The 15,198-nt window shown below is 42.0% G+C and overlaps 1 protein-coding gene across 1 annotated transcript in view; it reads right to left on the reverse strand.

Annotated features, from left to right (window-relative positions):
• Positions 1 to 2,280: 2,280 nt before the first annotated feature.
• The window catches only part of sos2 (son of sevenless homolog 2 (Drosophila)), a 39,518-nt gene continuing 26,600 nt past the window's right edge, over positions 2,281 to 15,198 (reverse strand). The window contains exons 8-23 of the mRNA XM_085342565.1: positions 14,447 to 14,545; positions 11,923 to 12,050; positions 11,137 to 11,792; positions 10,973 to 11,054; positions 10,749 to 10,871; positions 9,243 to 9,355; positions 8,135 to 8,357; positions 7,917 to 8,036; positions 7,662 to 7,824; positions 6,736 to 6,853; positions 6,316 to 6,488; positions 6,112 to 6,228; positions 5,675 to 5,936; positions 5,435 to 5,479; positions 5,212 to 5,312; positions 2,281 to 4,186 (exon numbers count right to left, since the gene is read on the reverse strand). Coding sequence (XP_085198691.1) covers positions 3,680 to 4,186; positions 5,212 to 5,312; positions 5,435 to 5,479; positions 5,675 to 5,936; positions 6,112 to 6,228; positions 6,316 to 6,488; positions 6,736 to 6,853; positions 7,662 to 7,824; positions 7,917 to 8,036; positions 8,135 to 8,357; positions 9,243 to 9,355; positions 10,749 to 10,871; positions 10,973 to 11,054; positions 11,137 to 11,792; positions 11,923 to 12,050; positions 14,447 to 14,545 — 3,030 coding nt within the window. The 3' untranslated portion in view covers positions 2,281 to 3,679. The remainder of the gene's footprint in view (positions 4,187 to 5,211; positions 5,313 to 5,434; positions 5,480 to 5,674; positions 5,937 to 6,111; positions 6,229 to 6,315; positions 6,489 to 6,735; positions 6,854 to 7,661; positions 7,825 to 7,916; positions 8,037 to 8,134; positions 8,358 to 9,242; positions 9,356 to 10,748; positions 10,872 to 10,972; positions 11,055 to 11,136; positions 11,793 to 11,922; positions 12,051 to 14,446; positions 14,546 to 15,198) is intronic.

Consider the following 15,198-nt stretch of genomic DNA (forward strand, 5'->3'; position numbering starts at 1 on the left):
TGGGTGGATGACAGGTTGTGTAAAGCGCTTTGGGGTCCTTAGGGACTAGAAAAGCGCTATACAAATACAGGCCATTTACCATTAATATTGTAAAAAAAAAAATAAAGGTTTTAAACTCGTAAAATATGAAAGCCATTTATTTTTGTGCACAGTACATACTGTTGTAAGTTCTATTAAAAGATAAACTTTTAACTGTCTCATACCATCAATCCTCTTCAGGGGGCTGGAGCCCATCCCAGCTGTCTTAGGGCAAAAGGCAGGGTACACCCTGGACAGGTCACCAGTCTGTCACAGGGATAACATATACACACAAACAACCATATGCACTCACATTCACACCTATGAATTTCCAGCTAACCTATCCCCACTAACTGCATGTCTTTGTGAGAGAACCAAAGCAAACACATGGAGAACATGCAAACTCCACACAGCAAAACCACAGCCTGATGGTGGAATTGAACTCAGGACCTTCTTGCTGTGAGGTAACAGTGCTAACCACTGTTCCACCCATCATTCTGTCTCATGCCACACTGGTTAAATCACAGGTGTCGAACTCCTCGAGGGCCGGTGAGACTATACATTTTTGCATTTAAGATATTTTATTTAAAAAAAATGTAACTCCAATATGGCATGTACACGATCAAAGGAATTATTTAGGGCTTTTCCTGGACAGATGTTGTATGGAGTTAAAAATGGAAAGCGATGTTTTTAAAATTTTAATGTTTTTTCCCCTCTTCAATAGTTATCATTGCTCACTAATAAGACCAAAGTATTTCTTATCCAGTTACTTGATTACTGAAATAGTCGATAGATGCAGCCCTACAACTGTAACAGCCCTGTAACTAATAAAGTGGCCAGTATCCTCTTAACTTGACCTGCATGTGATGTGAATTCTAACTACAGAAAAATCACGAGTTACACTCTCTGAATGGGCACTGCACGAGTTGGGCAACTCAGTGATGAAGCAGCTTCTCTATCGCTGATGCGACAGTGACGTATTGATCTTTTGATGGGGTCTCTGCTGCTGGTCTGCTCACAGATGCAGTTTCAGAGTGCCCCGCTCAGAATAACAATTTGCCTCATTTCCACTGTCTACATATAAGGGAACAAAATGAAGAGAAAGGAGTAGTTCAGTACAAAATAAGACTGGGTGATTTATTAATCTCATCAAGACCATTAATACAAAGCAGTTAAAAGGCCACATACCATCAAATAAACCAAATGCTGGATCAAGCTGTTACATTGCCACCAAAAAGGTTCTGTTGAGGGTTTAAAAAGGAAAAGAAAAAAAAAAATCTTCTGAAATGAACCCCAACAATCCTGATATGGGAAACTTGGGACAAAAACATGGGCAGAAACAGTCAAATGCAGTCACTTCTACTCTTTATAGAAATGCTCCTACGCACGCCTTTCATCCCTAGTTGGATCAAAAACTGAATTATCCACTGCCATCAAGCACGAGGAATAGAGGGGCTCTGTACTTTCAGCGCAAAAGCAAAGAGTTAAAAGGGCACGAGTGAGGCTTTTTTTTTTTTTTTTTTTTAAGCAATTCTGCTCACGGCGGTCGAACATGTCAGACCCAGCATGGGGGATAAAAGCGAGGCGGTAGACGTGTGTTTGTTCTGCCCTGATCCACGTAGAAAGCAGGTTTAACAGTTGCATAGGACCACTGTGTTTACAAACATGACCTATAACAACTGTGGCTCTTCAACAGTACAGCCTAAAGTGCACAAAGTGTGTTTCTCAGGAGAAAAAACAAGGAAAAAAGGAAATAAAAATTCTAATTATTCACTATGCTCCAATACTTGCAGTTGAATTTACGTCTGCATGTATTCAACTGGAACTTTAAAACAATTCCAACCTCTGTTTAATGAATGTAACTATTAAAAAGTCTTGGAGGGAAAAAAAAAAAAGGCAATTAGTAGGATGTACAAAGTGAAGGTCGCGTTAAGTGCTTGGCATACTGAACTGTAATTTCATTGCTTTGAAACACCTAAGGGGCAGGGAAGAAATAATGGCTTTCCTTAGTTAATAAACTGGAGATTGTCTGTGAGTAAGTTAGTGACGTTGACCTGCGTCTGAGTTTTTTCTTTTTTATCCGACTGTGGCAGCAGTGGATTATTAGGCAATATATGACTGAACAGATGTGGATGAGCGTACAATACAACAGAAAAAACCCCTTGTCACTTTATACAAATTATTTAGTTAGTGTATACATGTTATATATACACACACAGTATCCACAAACATGTACAATTTCATAGTGTATAGCTTTGTTCTAAACATTACATAGGCAACTTTATTTTTATTTATTTTTTTTAGCATTTTAGACACCGTTTACTTATTTCCGTGAAGTAGAAAACAAAATAAAAGGCACATTTTGAGCATGATGCGAGGATTATTTCAGTCTTTCAAAGGGAAACAAAATGTTTCAAGCAAATTAAAGAAAAAAAAATAAAGAGAAAGAAGAAGAAGAAGCTGGGTTAAAAAGTTCCTTTTTCATGGATTGGTGGTTGTTTTTAGGTCTTTGGAGCAGCCACCGGCAGACCCAGCTTTGGTGGGAGGATGCGTGCTTCCAGTGCTAAGTTTTAATACCAAAGAAGAAGAGTTGGCCATGAGGGTGGCTTCTGGAGAGGAGCACAGTGTCAGACAGCAGCGCGCATCCTTAAGGGATTCGGTTAAGACATCGGCTTTTGAAGAGCAGGAGGACATGTCGGAGTCCTCGACTTCGACCTGGAGGTGCTGTTTGATATCGTGGCAGACTTCCCTCCGTCGTGCAGCGCAGACGGATGTTTTATTTATTTAGTAAGTCCAATCAAAACCTGCTGACTTTGCCCAAAACTGATGTGCAAATGGAGTGTTCTCAGCTCTCGTTTTCAAGACTGCGCTGAGAGAACTGGAGCCTGGGGTCAGAGGTCAACGCTGTTTGATTTATTTATTTTTAAAGGCAACGTTTTGTGGCTGTGGAGAGGCCCGTCTTCAAAAAGAAAGGAAAAAAGTTTGACTCATGTTCTTACAGTCACAGTGTTCAGCTGAGATACAAGGTGTGAGGGGGGAAGGGGATTCAGTGTCACCTCCTTGGTGTTTCTGCTAATGTCACATTTATTTAAAACAAAAACAAAAATCCCTTATCCCCCTGCATAAAAATAAGACTTTGGCAACTGTTTGCTTTCAGTTAGGAAAAACAAATCAATGAAAACATTTGCTGCTTACAGCCACTGTGAGTGAGCTACATCTGTGAGCTGCAAGACTCCAAATCACGTCAATGCCCAAAAGAAAACAAAAGCACGACAGTTGAAGCTACAAAATCCAAGGTCCCCACATTCTCCCCTCCTCTCCGCCATCCCGACTGGTGACGGAGATGTGGGGCTGTGGGGTAAGCGAAGTGTGTGAGACATGAGAACTTTTATCATCAGGAGCAGGAGGTAACGCTCCAAGCCGACAAACACTCCTTGGTGTTTAATAGCTGGCACGCCGGTGTGGGTTTCTCATTGGCACGGCGGGTTTTAACGATGGAGGTGGAGCTACCGATCCCCCTGAGAGGCACAGCGGGGGTTGGTGGAGTTTGTATGTTGAGCAGTGTTTTTCTTTCAGATCAGTAGCTTTGAGTCATCTGTGTTGTAGTTTGAAGGAGCAAGTTTGAAGTTTGCCTTTCGGTGGTGGTGAAGGAAAAGTTGGCTCAGTGGCTGCTGTCGGTGTTCTCCACCAGCGAGAGGCTTTGTACTGGCGCCTGTAGCAGCTCCCTTTTGTATGTCTTTGGTGGGAGTTTAGGGAGGTGTGGGCTGGAGTTGTAGCGAGGGGGGACAGGTGGAGCGGAGGTGGGAATAGAGAGAGGGCAGAGGCTATTCTGGCTGGCGCTGAGAGAGCAGCCCCGCCTGGCAATGCGAGGGGACGGTGTGCTGGGTGGCGTGTTTGGGGAACTGGGCGAGCTGCCGTAATCCCAGGTATATCGGCCCACGGGCGAAGGCTGGTTGACAGGGTAGTTGATGAAGATCTCCGGGGGTCGCTGGGGCACCGGGGGAGGCGTGTCTGGGATGGGGTCGCGGGGTGGTGGTGGAGGTGGAGGGCTGGGCAAGGGGCCATCGGTGGGAGGGCCGTTGTAGACTGGGGGTCGAGGCTGGTTCCTGTGCAGAGGAGGCGGCACCCGGGGAGGGATGGCAGGAGGGCTGTCGGACCTGGAGCTCAGCTGAGACATAAACACATAAGAGGTGTGTCAGACTTACTACACATGCTGCCCTGTTTATTGCACATCAGTGATTCCTAACACAGCGCTCTACATCCCCACAAGGGGGCTTCAGAGATATCAGAAAGCATTCATGCCATGTGAAGTTATTTTCTTACAAAGTTACTATGTGGAAAAAGCTGGTAAAAATCTGGATTTGTTTTTTCCAGCTCAGTTAATGTACAATGTAAGCATTACAGTCCTTTCCCTGAGGCCTCAGAGCCGGTTAGCATCCATCTGGTAACCACCAGCTGCAAGTGGTTGTGGAGTGAAGCTGATGATAGAGGGTGCTGGACCAAAAACCTTGGCATTGCCTAACTGATTGCCGTGCTTGCCCATGGTTTGAGTGGAAGATGCCGAGTTGTGCGCAAATACGCATCGTTTTACTCTCCAAACAGTCTCCTTCAAAGTAAAAGCTGTTCTGACACCAACACATTTTAAAAAGTGTAACTTTTACTCTCTTCCCAGCATCAACCACTTGATGGGTATTTTACCAGTGCAAACTACAGGTGACTGCAGCAGTCTGATTACAAACAAAAGCGACTGCAGTTAGGTTTTCAGTGTAGCAGCATATACCCCTTTGTGACGGATTTTACCGTCGAGTTGCCCCCGACGCATCCATCAGAGTGCGAGCGTGTGAATGTGAAGCCGAAAACAGTGCTAGGCTTTAAATATGTTGGTGATGAGTTTGGAGCAAGGAATGAGCTCAAATTGGGAAGGAAAAGCACTGCTAAAAATATTCACTCGTCTAGCTTTGCATACATATGAACAGTGACATTTTATTCTTAATCCACCCATTCACAAATGTTTGCAGAAGCATGCCTAGGTGCTCGATTTTATACACCCGTGACCATTAAAGTGATCTTAAATGCCAAAACAAACTCTTAAAATGACTCCAAGTCTTCGACTTTAAATCATCTTGACTTCAGAGAACTGAGGTAAGTCTTTGCAAAACTCATAATGATGCAGAAACGGCGCACTGCTCTTACTTTAGTGTCCGACATGGTGTCTTTCCTTCGAGGCGGCAGAGGTGGTGGCTTTAGCTCCTCTCCAAGGTGGTGGAGGCTACCACAAGACGCAGACTGTAACTCTGAGGAAAACGGAAAACACGGATTAAAACGGATGAAAAAGCTGACATGCTCGGCTACTTTTATATTGGCAGAATTGTGCAGAACTACAATCGGGAGCAATCAAAATAAACTTCACACTCACTTCCAGTAAACAGGAGAACTGGAGCAAATATGGAGTTGCTACTACCTGTGAAATTCAAACACAGAAGATTAAGGTCACATGTGGCAGAAGGAATTAGAAACATTTATTAACCTGAAACCTAAACTCTACTATCGGAGAATGTAGGGGCATAGTATATAATTTAACTTGGATCTGCAATACTTGGACTAGCTGCACGCTTTTCTTTGTAAACCATGGATCAAGCATCGGCCTCACACTCACCGCCGTAGGAGTTGCTGAGCTGGTCGTGCTCTGTGAAAACTGAGTTAAAGTCAGGAGTGGCCGACTGTGGGGGAGTGGGCGTGTTCGGAGAGGTGGGCACCGAAACCAGCGACTCCGAATCGTTCTCATTGATACTCCGGAAGGTGATCTTGTGTGGGGGGTCCCTCTCCAGGGGGACAGGGTGGCCCTTTAGGGTGCCAGAGGTAGATGTTCGCACGGGGCGGATACCCGGGGATTTCAGACTGTACACGGTCTTCCTGGGCTGCAATGAGAGAGGAGAATCAAGAGATAACACATTTCTCAGGATGGGATTGATCTTATATTGATTGAACTTACTGAGATCCAATTTAAATAATCCAACCTGCCCTTTCCAATCCGCAACTGAACTGGAACTTGTATAAGAGCAGTAAAAACTTCACTAAATTATAAATACTCACAAATCGAGGAGGCTGCCTGCAGTTCCGAGGCTCTATTTCCAGAGACTTTCTGAACAGGTAGTCAGTAAACTCCTTCTCGCTCAGGTTACCCATCGGGTTCAGGTTCTCGAAAAATTTCTGTGCAACACAATCATTAGTCAGAACTCAGGTACTGGGCACAGTTAAGACAAGCTCAAAGACAATTCTGGAAAGGCGAGTGCTCACCCTCATCTCGGGCTCCACTTTCAGACAGTAGGGCTGGTTCTGATACTGCTGGATCTCTCCTGTGATTTCCGCCACTTTCCTCCTCTTGCTGAAGTTGATCAGATCCTTCCCGTGGCGTTTCAGGAAGTCTGGGTTGCCTTCCTCCGTCTTCAGTATGTTGGTTAAATAGATACCTGAGGACCAAAAAACAAAAAATGTGAGTAGAGCTTGAAGTGTTTATTTGTTCAGTACTTTCTCACTTGTTAAGTCAATTTACTATTATAAAAACAACTCCCAGGACAAACAAGAGATTGAATTGTTTTCTGATAAATAATGGTGACTCACAGCACAGCCAGGATCCAGACACAACTACTTTAAGTCAACATTTTTTTTGTCCTGCCATCCTTCACTAGCACAGTCAGAAGACTGTAGAAGACTTACCAAAGAAAGGCACACAGGGTGGGTTTATCGACTTGAGTTTAGCCAAGTATTTCTTAAAATGGTCCTTGCTCAGTTCTGCTGCCTCTTCCAGGATCTTCCTTTTCCTCTCTGGTACTGCCTGCAAAGGTGAGGGAGAAGAGCTCAGACTGCAGTCTGATCACCACCTCAGCCTTACAGCGTAAATGCCAGTTTCAAAATCAACGCCAAACATTGCATGTAGACACACAAACACAGAAATGTGCAGAGGCCTTGAGCCCTCCCTCATTTTTGTTTTTCCTACTTTGCTATTAGAAAAAAAAAGGCAAAGGAATTTATTGAAACACATGCGAACACCTGGAAAGACTGTGTATAAAGGCAAACAGAGTTTTTAACAAGCTAGAACATCAATATTTCTTAGTCAAGTTCTCCTCCACTGTGTTTTAAAGGCTGGCTGCAGACACTGTTGTTACTTTCTTGACCTCTGATTTCAACCAAACAAGTCAAAGATGGATTCATCACTCCAACAGAGCTGCTGCTACTGATTCTCAGTCCAGTTCTGGTGTAATTTAGCATACAGCAGCAGCAGCAGATGCTTTTCTTCTCTCTTTCTCCACTTGTTCAGGTCCCTATACATTTTGTTTTTTTGGAAGTACACAGTACTGAGATGCCAAGATATGCCGAGTTATTGGCTGATATCTGTTTGGAAATCATTTTGTTGGAGCAAAACACTATTTTATCCTTGTCAAACTTTGTCATTTTTAGCATTTTTATGCTAAGTTGTCCACAATGTGCTGACATAGCACTGGTTCATCCCTTGAACGATTCCCCAGGCTTTCACTCATTTTCACTTAAGACCACTAGAAAAAGGAAAAGGTCTGGCTCCTCTGAAGCAAACGACTTCTGCTTTAATTTGTGTAGTCCTGTTTTTCTCCTCATATCTCACTCACCTCATAGGTGTGATCAAGTCTGTAGACTGCAACAGAGTTGATAGCACTGAGCACCTCCAGCACACCGTTGAAGTTATTGAGCTCCTGGAAAACCTGCAGAATCTCTATGACCCGTGTGAACACCGCCACCCTCTCTTCCAGGTTCATTGTCTCCACAATACACCTGAAACACGCAAACACATCCACGAAACATCGTTAGAGGAAACGGGACCTGAAAAATTAACGGTGAATTTTCTTATAAGCAAAGTGACTCACTTCTCAAACCACAGAGTAAGGTTGGTAGTGTGGCGAATCATGCGGAGCAAGTTTGGAGAGTGCTTCTCTTTGTCCTCTTTGGTCCAGACGCTGCCGACCAGCTCGGAGGGCCGAACAGCTCTGTGGAAGCAGAATTTTATTTCTCTATGTAAAGAAGCCGATTGCTACACGCATTTTCTGACTTCAACCTTCCACTTCTATGGCTATGAGTGACTGACCTGTACAGCTCAGACTCTATCAGTGTCAGCTGACGTGCAATCTCTATGGGGTGAAGGGTCATGAGGTCAAACAACTCCAGTTGGCCGCTTCTGCAGATGTGCCACTCGATGGAAGGAGGCGAGCTCTCAAATGTGATGCTGGGACTGACGCCGTTTGTCTGAGGCTGCATCTTTCTCCTGATGATCTTATTGATGGACTCCACCCACTTTCTCATGGACTTACCTGAAATAAATAAATAAATACATAAAAAAAAAAAATCATCCATTAACCACTGGTGTGTCACTGTACTCATGTTTCACAGGTAAAACTACACTAGAGACTACATCAAGAAGCCCAGTGAGGCTTTGCTCAGATCCAAACAGACAGTAGTTGGACAAATCATCAAATCAATCATCACAGTAGTGATGTGGTCTTTTTAAGGCAAACAAAAAGACTATATTTTAAGTCAGAAGACAGGAAAAGAAAGTCAGCAAAGGCAGCAATTTGCCTGATAATGATCCCGTACAGACAAATTATTTATAGCTGCAATATAGTGTCTGAACCCTTTCTTTTCCTGCACATGGATATAGGTTAATATTTTTATACACACACAAAAATAACTAAAAATGCAAGAGGTGACGAGATAATTTAACAGGGGGACATAATTTCAGAATATCATATTCAAAGTTAGATGTTACCAAAATATACCTCAACTTAGGACAAGAAGTTATGAACAGCAATTAGATTTTTTGAAACATTATTTTTGGGGGCATTTTTGCCTTCTTTGATTGGACAGTGAACATGTTTCAGACAGCAAAAAGGGTAGAGAGAGCAGGGGAAGAGCCATGGGTTGCAATCGAACCCAGGACACGATATCGAACCTTGTCGTATATGGTCGCCGTATGATTTTGACGTACCAATATATGGCACACGAGGATTTAGATAAAATAACATTGCTTGCTGTTTATTTGCAATTTACGCATCAGAGGTGGCTCAATAAACACCCTTTTGGACGTAGCTTTGATAGATAAACGCTGGAAATATTGCAAAGTTCAGCTGTAGGACGGCTTTTCCCATGTTGTATCAAATGTTTATTTATGGAAGCAGCCGTTTGTGTTTGTGACTGACCTCGCAGTTGAATTTTGGTGGTGAAGTATTCTTCTAGTCGACTTCTAAGCTCTGCGTCGTTCTCAAAGTCGTAGAAATGATGTTCAACCCACTGACGGAAAACATTGAGAACCCTGCGAGGTGAAAAAGGTAGTTGAGTTAATTTATTATTAGAGCTTCACAGGTTTATTAGGACAATATGCATACAGTTTGCAAAGTACATCTACAAGGGAAGATATTTCTACCGTTTGTTGACATTAACAATTATATTTGGTATGTCAAAGAAATACATAAGATTGCCAAGTAGTTCACAGAGACATGCCTTAAAAGGGAAAAGCAAACGTCGAAAGAGGGACACCTTCTGAAGTGCCAGTGTTAAAATACACAGTCTGACCACATTTAAGTGCTTACTGAACAACAGACCACACATACTTTTGTCCTGCATGTACACTCTAAAACATCCTGAAGGCTTTGTTTAAGACAGACACTTCAAAGATTTTAAACTCTTCCTCAGAATGTAATATAATAGCAGTACAGGACTTTACCTAGTTTATAAGGTCCACTCGTTTTGTCATCGTTTCTGTGACTAACATTCACAGAATTTACAGGAGCATGTTTGACACTAAGGAGCTCCCTCTTTTTTAAAAGGGGACTTACAAGATTAGGTCAGACTCTGCTGCTCCTTATAAGGATACACAGTCAAATACAAAAGTAATTCTGTGACATGGTGAGAACATTTTTGCCTTAACAGGGCGACAGACACAAGAAAGCACTTAAATAACAAGTAGAATAAGCTTTCTACAAATTTGAGTGATGTTTATCTAAAAATGCAGGTTGTCCAGCTGTGTATTAAACTCAAAGTTGTGTTTTGGAGCTTAGTAAAACACATAGCACTTGAATTTAAAATGACCCAAACATGAAGTTCATCTTACGATGTCCCTTGCCATTGCCAAACCTTGACTGCATTCACAAGATTTTCAAAACATTTGACTTCTGACCTTTGACCTTTACATCGAGGCCACTAACATTAAAAACCATCTGAGATTATTAGGAGATAGACCTAGGGTGTCAATTTGAAAGTCGTAGATGACTTCCTTCGTGTGTCATGGCATTCACAAGATTTTCAGAAAACTTGACCTTTGACCTCGTTCTTGAGGTTGAGGTCACTGAGCTTCAAACTCATCTGAGATTTTTAGTACATACCCTTATGGGGTCAATTTGAAGCTCATATGTTGCCTTGTTCTCAAGTTATCGCATTCACAAACTCAGGCGTCCACATCGCCTGCCCTCCCATGTGCCCGGCGGGGTGACGACAATACCAGATCAGCCTTTTACGGCCGAGGGGTTAAAAATAACAAAACAAACCAAAAACGCTACTTTTTGCCTTACATACAGTATTTCAGTGTTTAAAATGAGTATTGACTCAAGACTTTTGAACAGTATATTATTTCTTTCACTGTTAGTGTTCCCCGTCTTTCTACTTTCACTCAAATACACAATTAACTTGCACATGAGCAAATTCTTCACCTGAGTTGGACCGGCTGTACGTATTCCTTTCGGAACCTTTGGAGCTGGGCTACCATCGGATGATCATTGGTCATCAGTATCTGTCTGTCTTCATCTGTTGGTTCTGGATCAGGAATCGTAAGCCTGAGAAAAGAAATGATCAGGTGTACCCTGACGTCAGTTACAGTTGTGCAAAATCACGAATTATAGCAAAAGAATTACTGTAGTCACGGAAAAGACTGAACCTGTCTATCAGCAGGGTGAGAAACTCGTGTGGCTTGCAGAATGATCGGTATGTGGTAAGAAATGTGCGAACGAAATTGGGATCTAGAAAAAGATCAAACAGATGATAAACATAAAGGAAATTAAAATATTCATTGCCACTAGCGAAGCTTATGCAGCAGCTTACCAGCATACATATGGTATGTGAGCCTCTCTATGAGCTTGTCCACTGTGCCGGCTTTAATGATGGGGATTCCTGTTTTGCTCTGCACTTTGTCCTCAAACACTATATTCTCCTCAGAGTCCTGCACCGCAAAACGGTACACCTCTGGAGAGGGCAGTCTTAGAGGCTGTGCCTGCTCCTCTTGCTGCAGCTCAGTGTCCAACATGCGATCTAAAGTAGACCGGTATTGCAGAGTCACCAGCGCTGCCATCCACGCTTCCTTCTCCTCTGCTGTACGAGCACAGAATACGGCACGGGTATCATCTTTGGCTACCAGTTCAAAGGCGTTCCGCAGCTCTGGCGAGTCCTCGCGGTCCGTAATGCTGACCTTCCTCAGAACAAACTTCTCTTTCAGACGGAACTCCGCCCCGCTACCCGCTCCCGGGAGCCGTGAACTCTGATTGGCCTTACAGCTGATCATCAGGCCATCAAAAAGGAAGTTGTGTCTCTCGTGTTTAGCACCTGCACGTATAAGCGGGCCCTCCAAGATGAACTCGCTGCAGCACTGACCGATGTCTTTTCCCTCCCAGCCGTCGATGCTTTTCTGGATCTCGTTCATGCGTTTGATGGCTAGCTGTTTGCTACGAATCTGCCTGCTATACAGACGATACATTGGCTCACTGTGAGGGAGGAATAAAGTTTGGTCAGAAAACCCCAAAGCTCAGTGCACAAGTTTTTAAATGCTGAACCACTGAAATATAAGTAGACAAACATAAGTCTTTATTGCTTATTAATAGTAAGTAGACGTACCCAGGTTTACGTCGAGGCTGGTGTTTGGCATAAATTCGCTCCATGCTAGATTGAAGGTTAAGCAGAGCTGTAAGCGCCTGTTTCAGACATTCTCTGTCGTCTAGGTCTTCACTGCGCTCTTGAAGTTGCTGTAAAACGCATCAGAAATATTCACGATTACATAATATCAACGTCTTCCGCTTTAAAAAGACAAAGTGCAGGTGTAGCTGATAATGGCACCAAAGGCTTGTTCATATGATGTATGAATGGCTTACTGGGACACTTAATGGAGTTGATTACATTATTTTAAAGTCCTACAGAAAGCCTGTGTTAAATGCAATTAAAATAGTATTTGATGTGTTACATCTCATATTAATTGTTGGGCAATCTCAATCTAACGGCTGCGTTTTCCTGGAGCATCAGGCTCAGTTATTACATCACTCTGGCATGATGATGGTGCCACAGGACAGAGAGCTTTCTCTCGTGACACCATGTGAACATTGCTCAAAAGTTATGTACTGTGTTGGATGTGATAAGTGTGTCTTTTGTTGCCTTTTCCTTCCATAACGCCAACAGGTGGCGGCAAATGGCTACCCTGCCCTGAGCCTGGTTCTGCCAGAGGTTTCTCAATATGAAAAGGAGGTTTTTCCTTCCCACTGTCGCCAAGTGTTTGATCAGAGAGTCGTTTGATGGTTGCCGTTTTCTTTGTATTATTGTATGGTCCTTACAATAAAAGCACTGTGAGGCAGCTGTTGTTCTGATTTTGTGCCACTTAAATAAAACTGAACTGAAAAAAAAAAATTCATTTAAAGCAAAAAGGTCTGAATTTGTGGTTTGTGTCACACTTATTACCATTTCACTAGCACTCGAAGAGGGGCGGACGAGTGTTTGCAGGCAACTAGAGCTGATTGTGACCAACGCAACAAGGCTTTTGCCAGCTGGATGGGGAATACTATACTATGACTGGTAGTTGCCAAGAGATCAGCAGCCTCTAGGTTAATTTGAGTCTTTAGCAATCGATTTCCTAGTGACTGCCATTAACCTCCAGCAACCACTCTCCAAACTTTCAGGAAACTAATCTTTTTTCCCCATATGACCGAGGCTTTATTCACCAAACCCTACACTGTCGTCATGGTTGTCACGTGTCAAAAATGCAAACAAAACACCACTTAGAAACGTTAAAATTACTTCATATTATGCAGTATTCTATAGTTAATAAGCTGCAGGGGCGTATTATTTCCTATTTTATTTATTTGAGGTCTTAGGAAAGTTTGGACTTGGAGAAGGCTTTGTAATTTTGTCAAACTTATCCATCTTTTACCTAGCGCCTGTGTCCTTTTTAATGGCTCTAGCGCTTCAGAATATGCACTGGAGAGATATAACTGACAAGCAGACCGTATCATAGTATAAAAGGACTTTAAATAGATTCAGTTCCCTACAATAGTTTTGCAAGCCGATGATATGCTTCTCTTCATCTCAAAATTGGAAAAAAAAAATCTACTCCCATGTTGATGTCAAAATTAAGGATCTCTCCCTGGCTATAATATTCATTTTGATAAAGCAAGAGCAATGCCAGTTGGTTTTGATAGCAAAACTTCATATCCATCCATTTCCCCTTTCTCCTGGTCTGACTTGGGATTTTTATATCTAGGGATCGATATAAAGCCTAATGTTAGGTACCTCTTGAGACACAATTTGACCACAGTACAAAAAGAAATAAATAAAGACCTTGCAAGATGGATGAATCCGCCAATTTCATGGATGGGTAGAATAAGTCTAATAAAGATGAAGAGGCTTTACTATTATCTTAAAGGTGATGGAACTCCTTTTGCAAAATTGGGATGTAATCCCTTTGATTTAGTAGGAGACATGCAAAAATAAATCTCGCACAAAAACAAAAGACAAGCCAATTCTTCAAAATACAATGAAAAGCTGGCAAGATATAAACAACTGTATTTGAGGAAGAATTCGTTTACCTACATTACACTGCTTTCAACAATAGAGATTTTCTCCCTGCCATGAATTTGGTTGTATTTGGATCCTAGCACAGAAGAGGTATCAAAATAATAATAGCAGGCCTGTTTGATAAAAACTACATACATAAGCTGTGCGCCCAACTTCAAAATACCTTTGGCCTTCCTCAGAAAGACTTGTATATCTTCAAATTCATCACTATGTGTCACAGGATTCTCGCTTGCTTCCATAGAAAAAATTCAAGTTTACTTTAAAAAAAAAAAAAAAAAAAGGTTTTATTTTGGGTTTTTATAACATCCTGCAGAAATATGATAATCAATCAATATTGGGAATGGTCTCAGTCAATGGGTCAATGGATGATTTACAGAAAGCCTATGGTGAGGACGATTAAAAAAAAAAAAAAAAAAAAAAAGTAAACATGATAATATCATGTGGTCAGTGGTCACATATCTGTAAACCCCAACATCCATCAATTGTGTGCATCATTAACAATAAATCAGGGTTGTGATGGGCAGTCAATTTGGGAAAAAAAAAAAAAAAAAAAAAAAAAAAAGTAAACATTAGGACAAACCTGCAGTAGCTCAAAGTAGTGCATACAGTGGTACACTGGGACCATCATCAGCTGGGGAAGGATGTATTGCACAGCTTCTTTAAAGCCTTCTGTAACTGACTGCAGAAACAGAAAGAGAAAAATGAATAATAAGAACACTATGAACAGATTTGACCAACCAACATAACAGCAAATTTTCCACCTCAATACAAAAAGTCTTTTTCCCCTTAAACAGCATTTAACTCAGTAAATCTGTTTCAAAACAAAAACATTTTCCTATCCAGAAAAAAAAAAAAACCCACAACATTTAGAAATGTGATATGCATTTATTCATATGTAAGTCACAGAGACGTTATTTTAAAGTGAAACTGAAAGTTGAGTGTTTATATTGCAGTTAGCTAAACCACCAAATAAGTTGTTGCTGGATGTGTTTAGACCTGTCTAAAGCTCGCCTTTCGTGCCTCCAGGATAAGCCAGTGTACAAGTGTATGGTTGTATTCAACTCAAATGATAAATGAATGACAAAAATTGATCATAAAAAAAAAAAAGACTAAAATGTCGGCCCTGACTAAAAATATTGTACAAAACGTACAGTCGGTCAGCAAAGACAGATAAAATGGGTACATCCCAGTCTGTTAATGTAAAATCAGCCCAAATGAGAGGGTACAGGGGGACCAGGGGGAGCAAGAAGCAGTTGATCAAGTAAGGCAGAGGTAACCAGAAAGGGAGGGGTGTCACAGTATCCTTTTAAAGCTCCTGTTCCCCAGATAGCC

This window comes from Diplotaxodon limnothrissa, linkage group LG19, assembly GCF_057381915.1.
Source record: "Diplotaxodon limnothrissa isolate DT_005_m linkage group LG19, D_limnothrissa_male_GT1.1, whole genome shotgun sequence".
NCBI classification, from domain to species: domain Eukaryota; kingdom Metazoa; phylum Chordata; class Actinopteri; order Cichliformes; family Cichlidae; genus Diplotaxodon; species Diplotaxodon limnothrissa.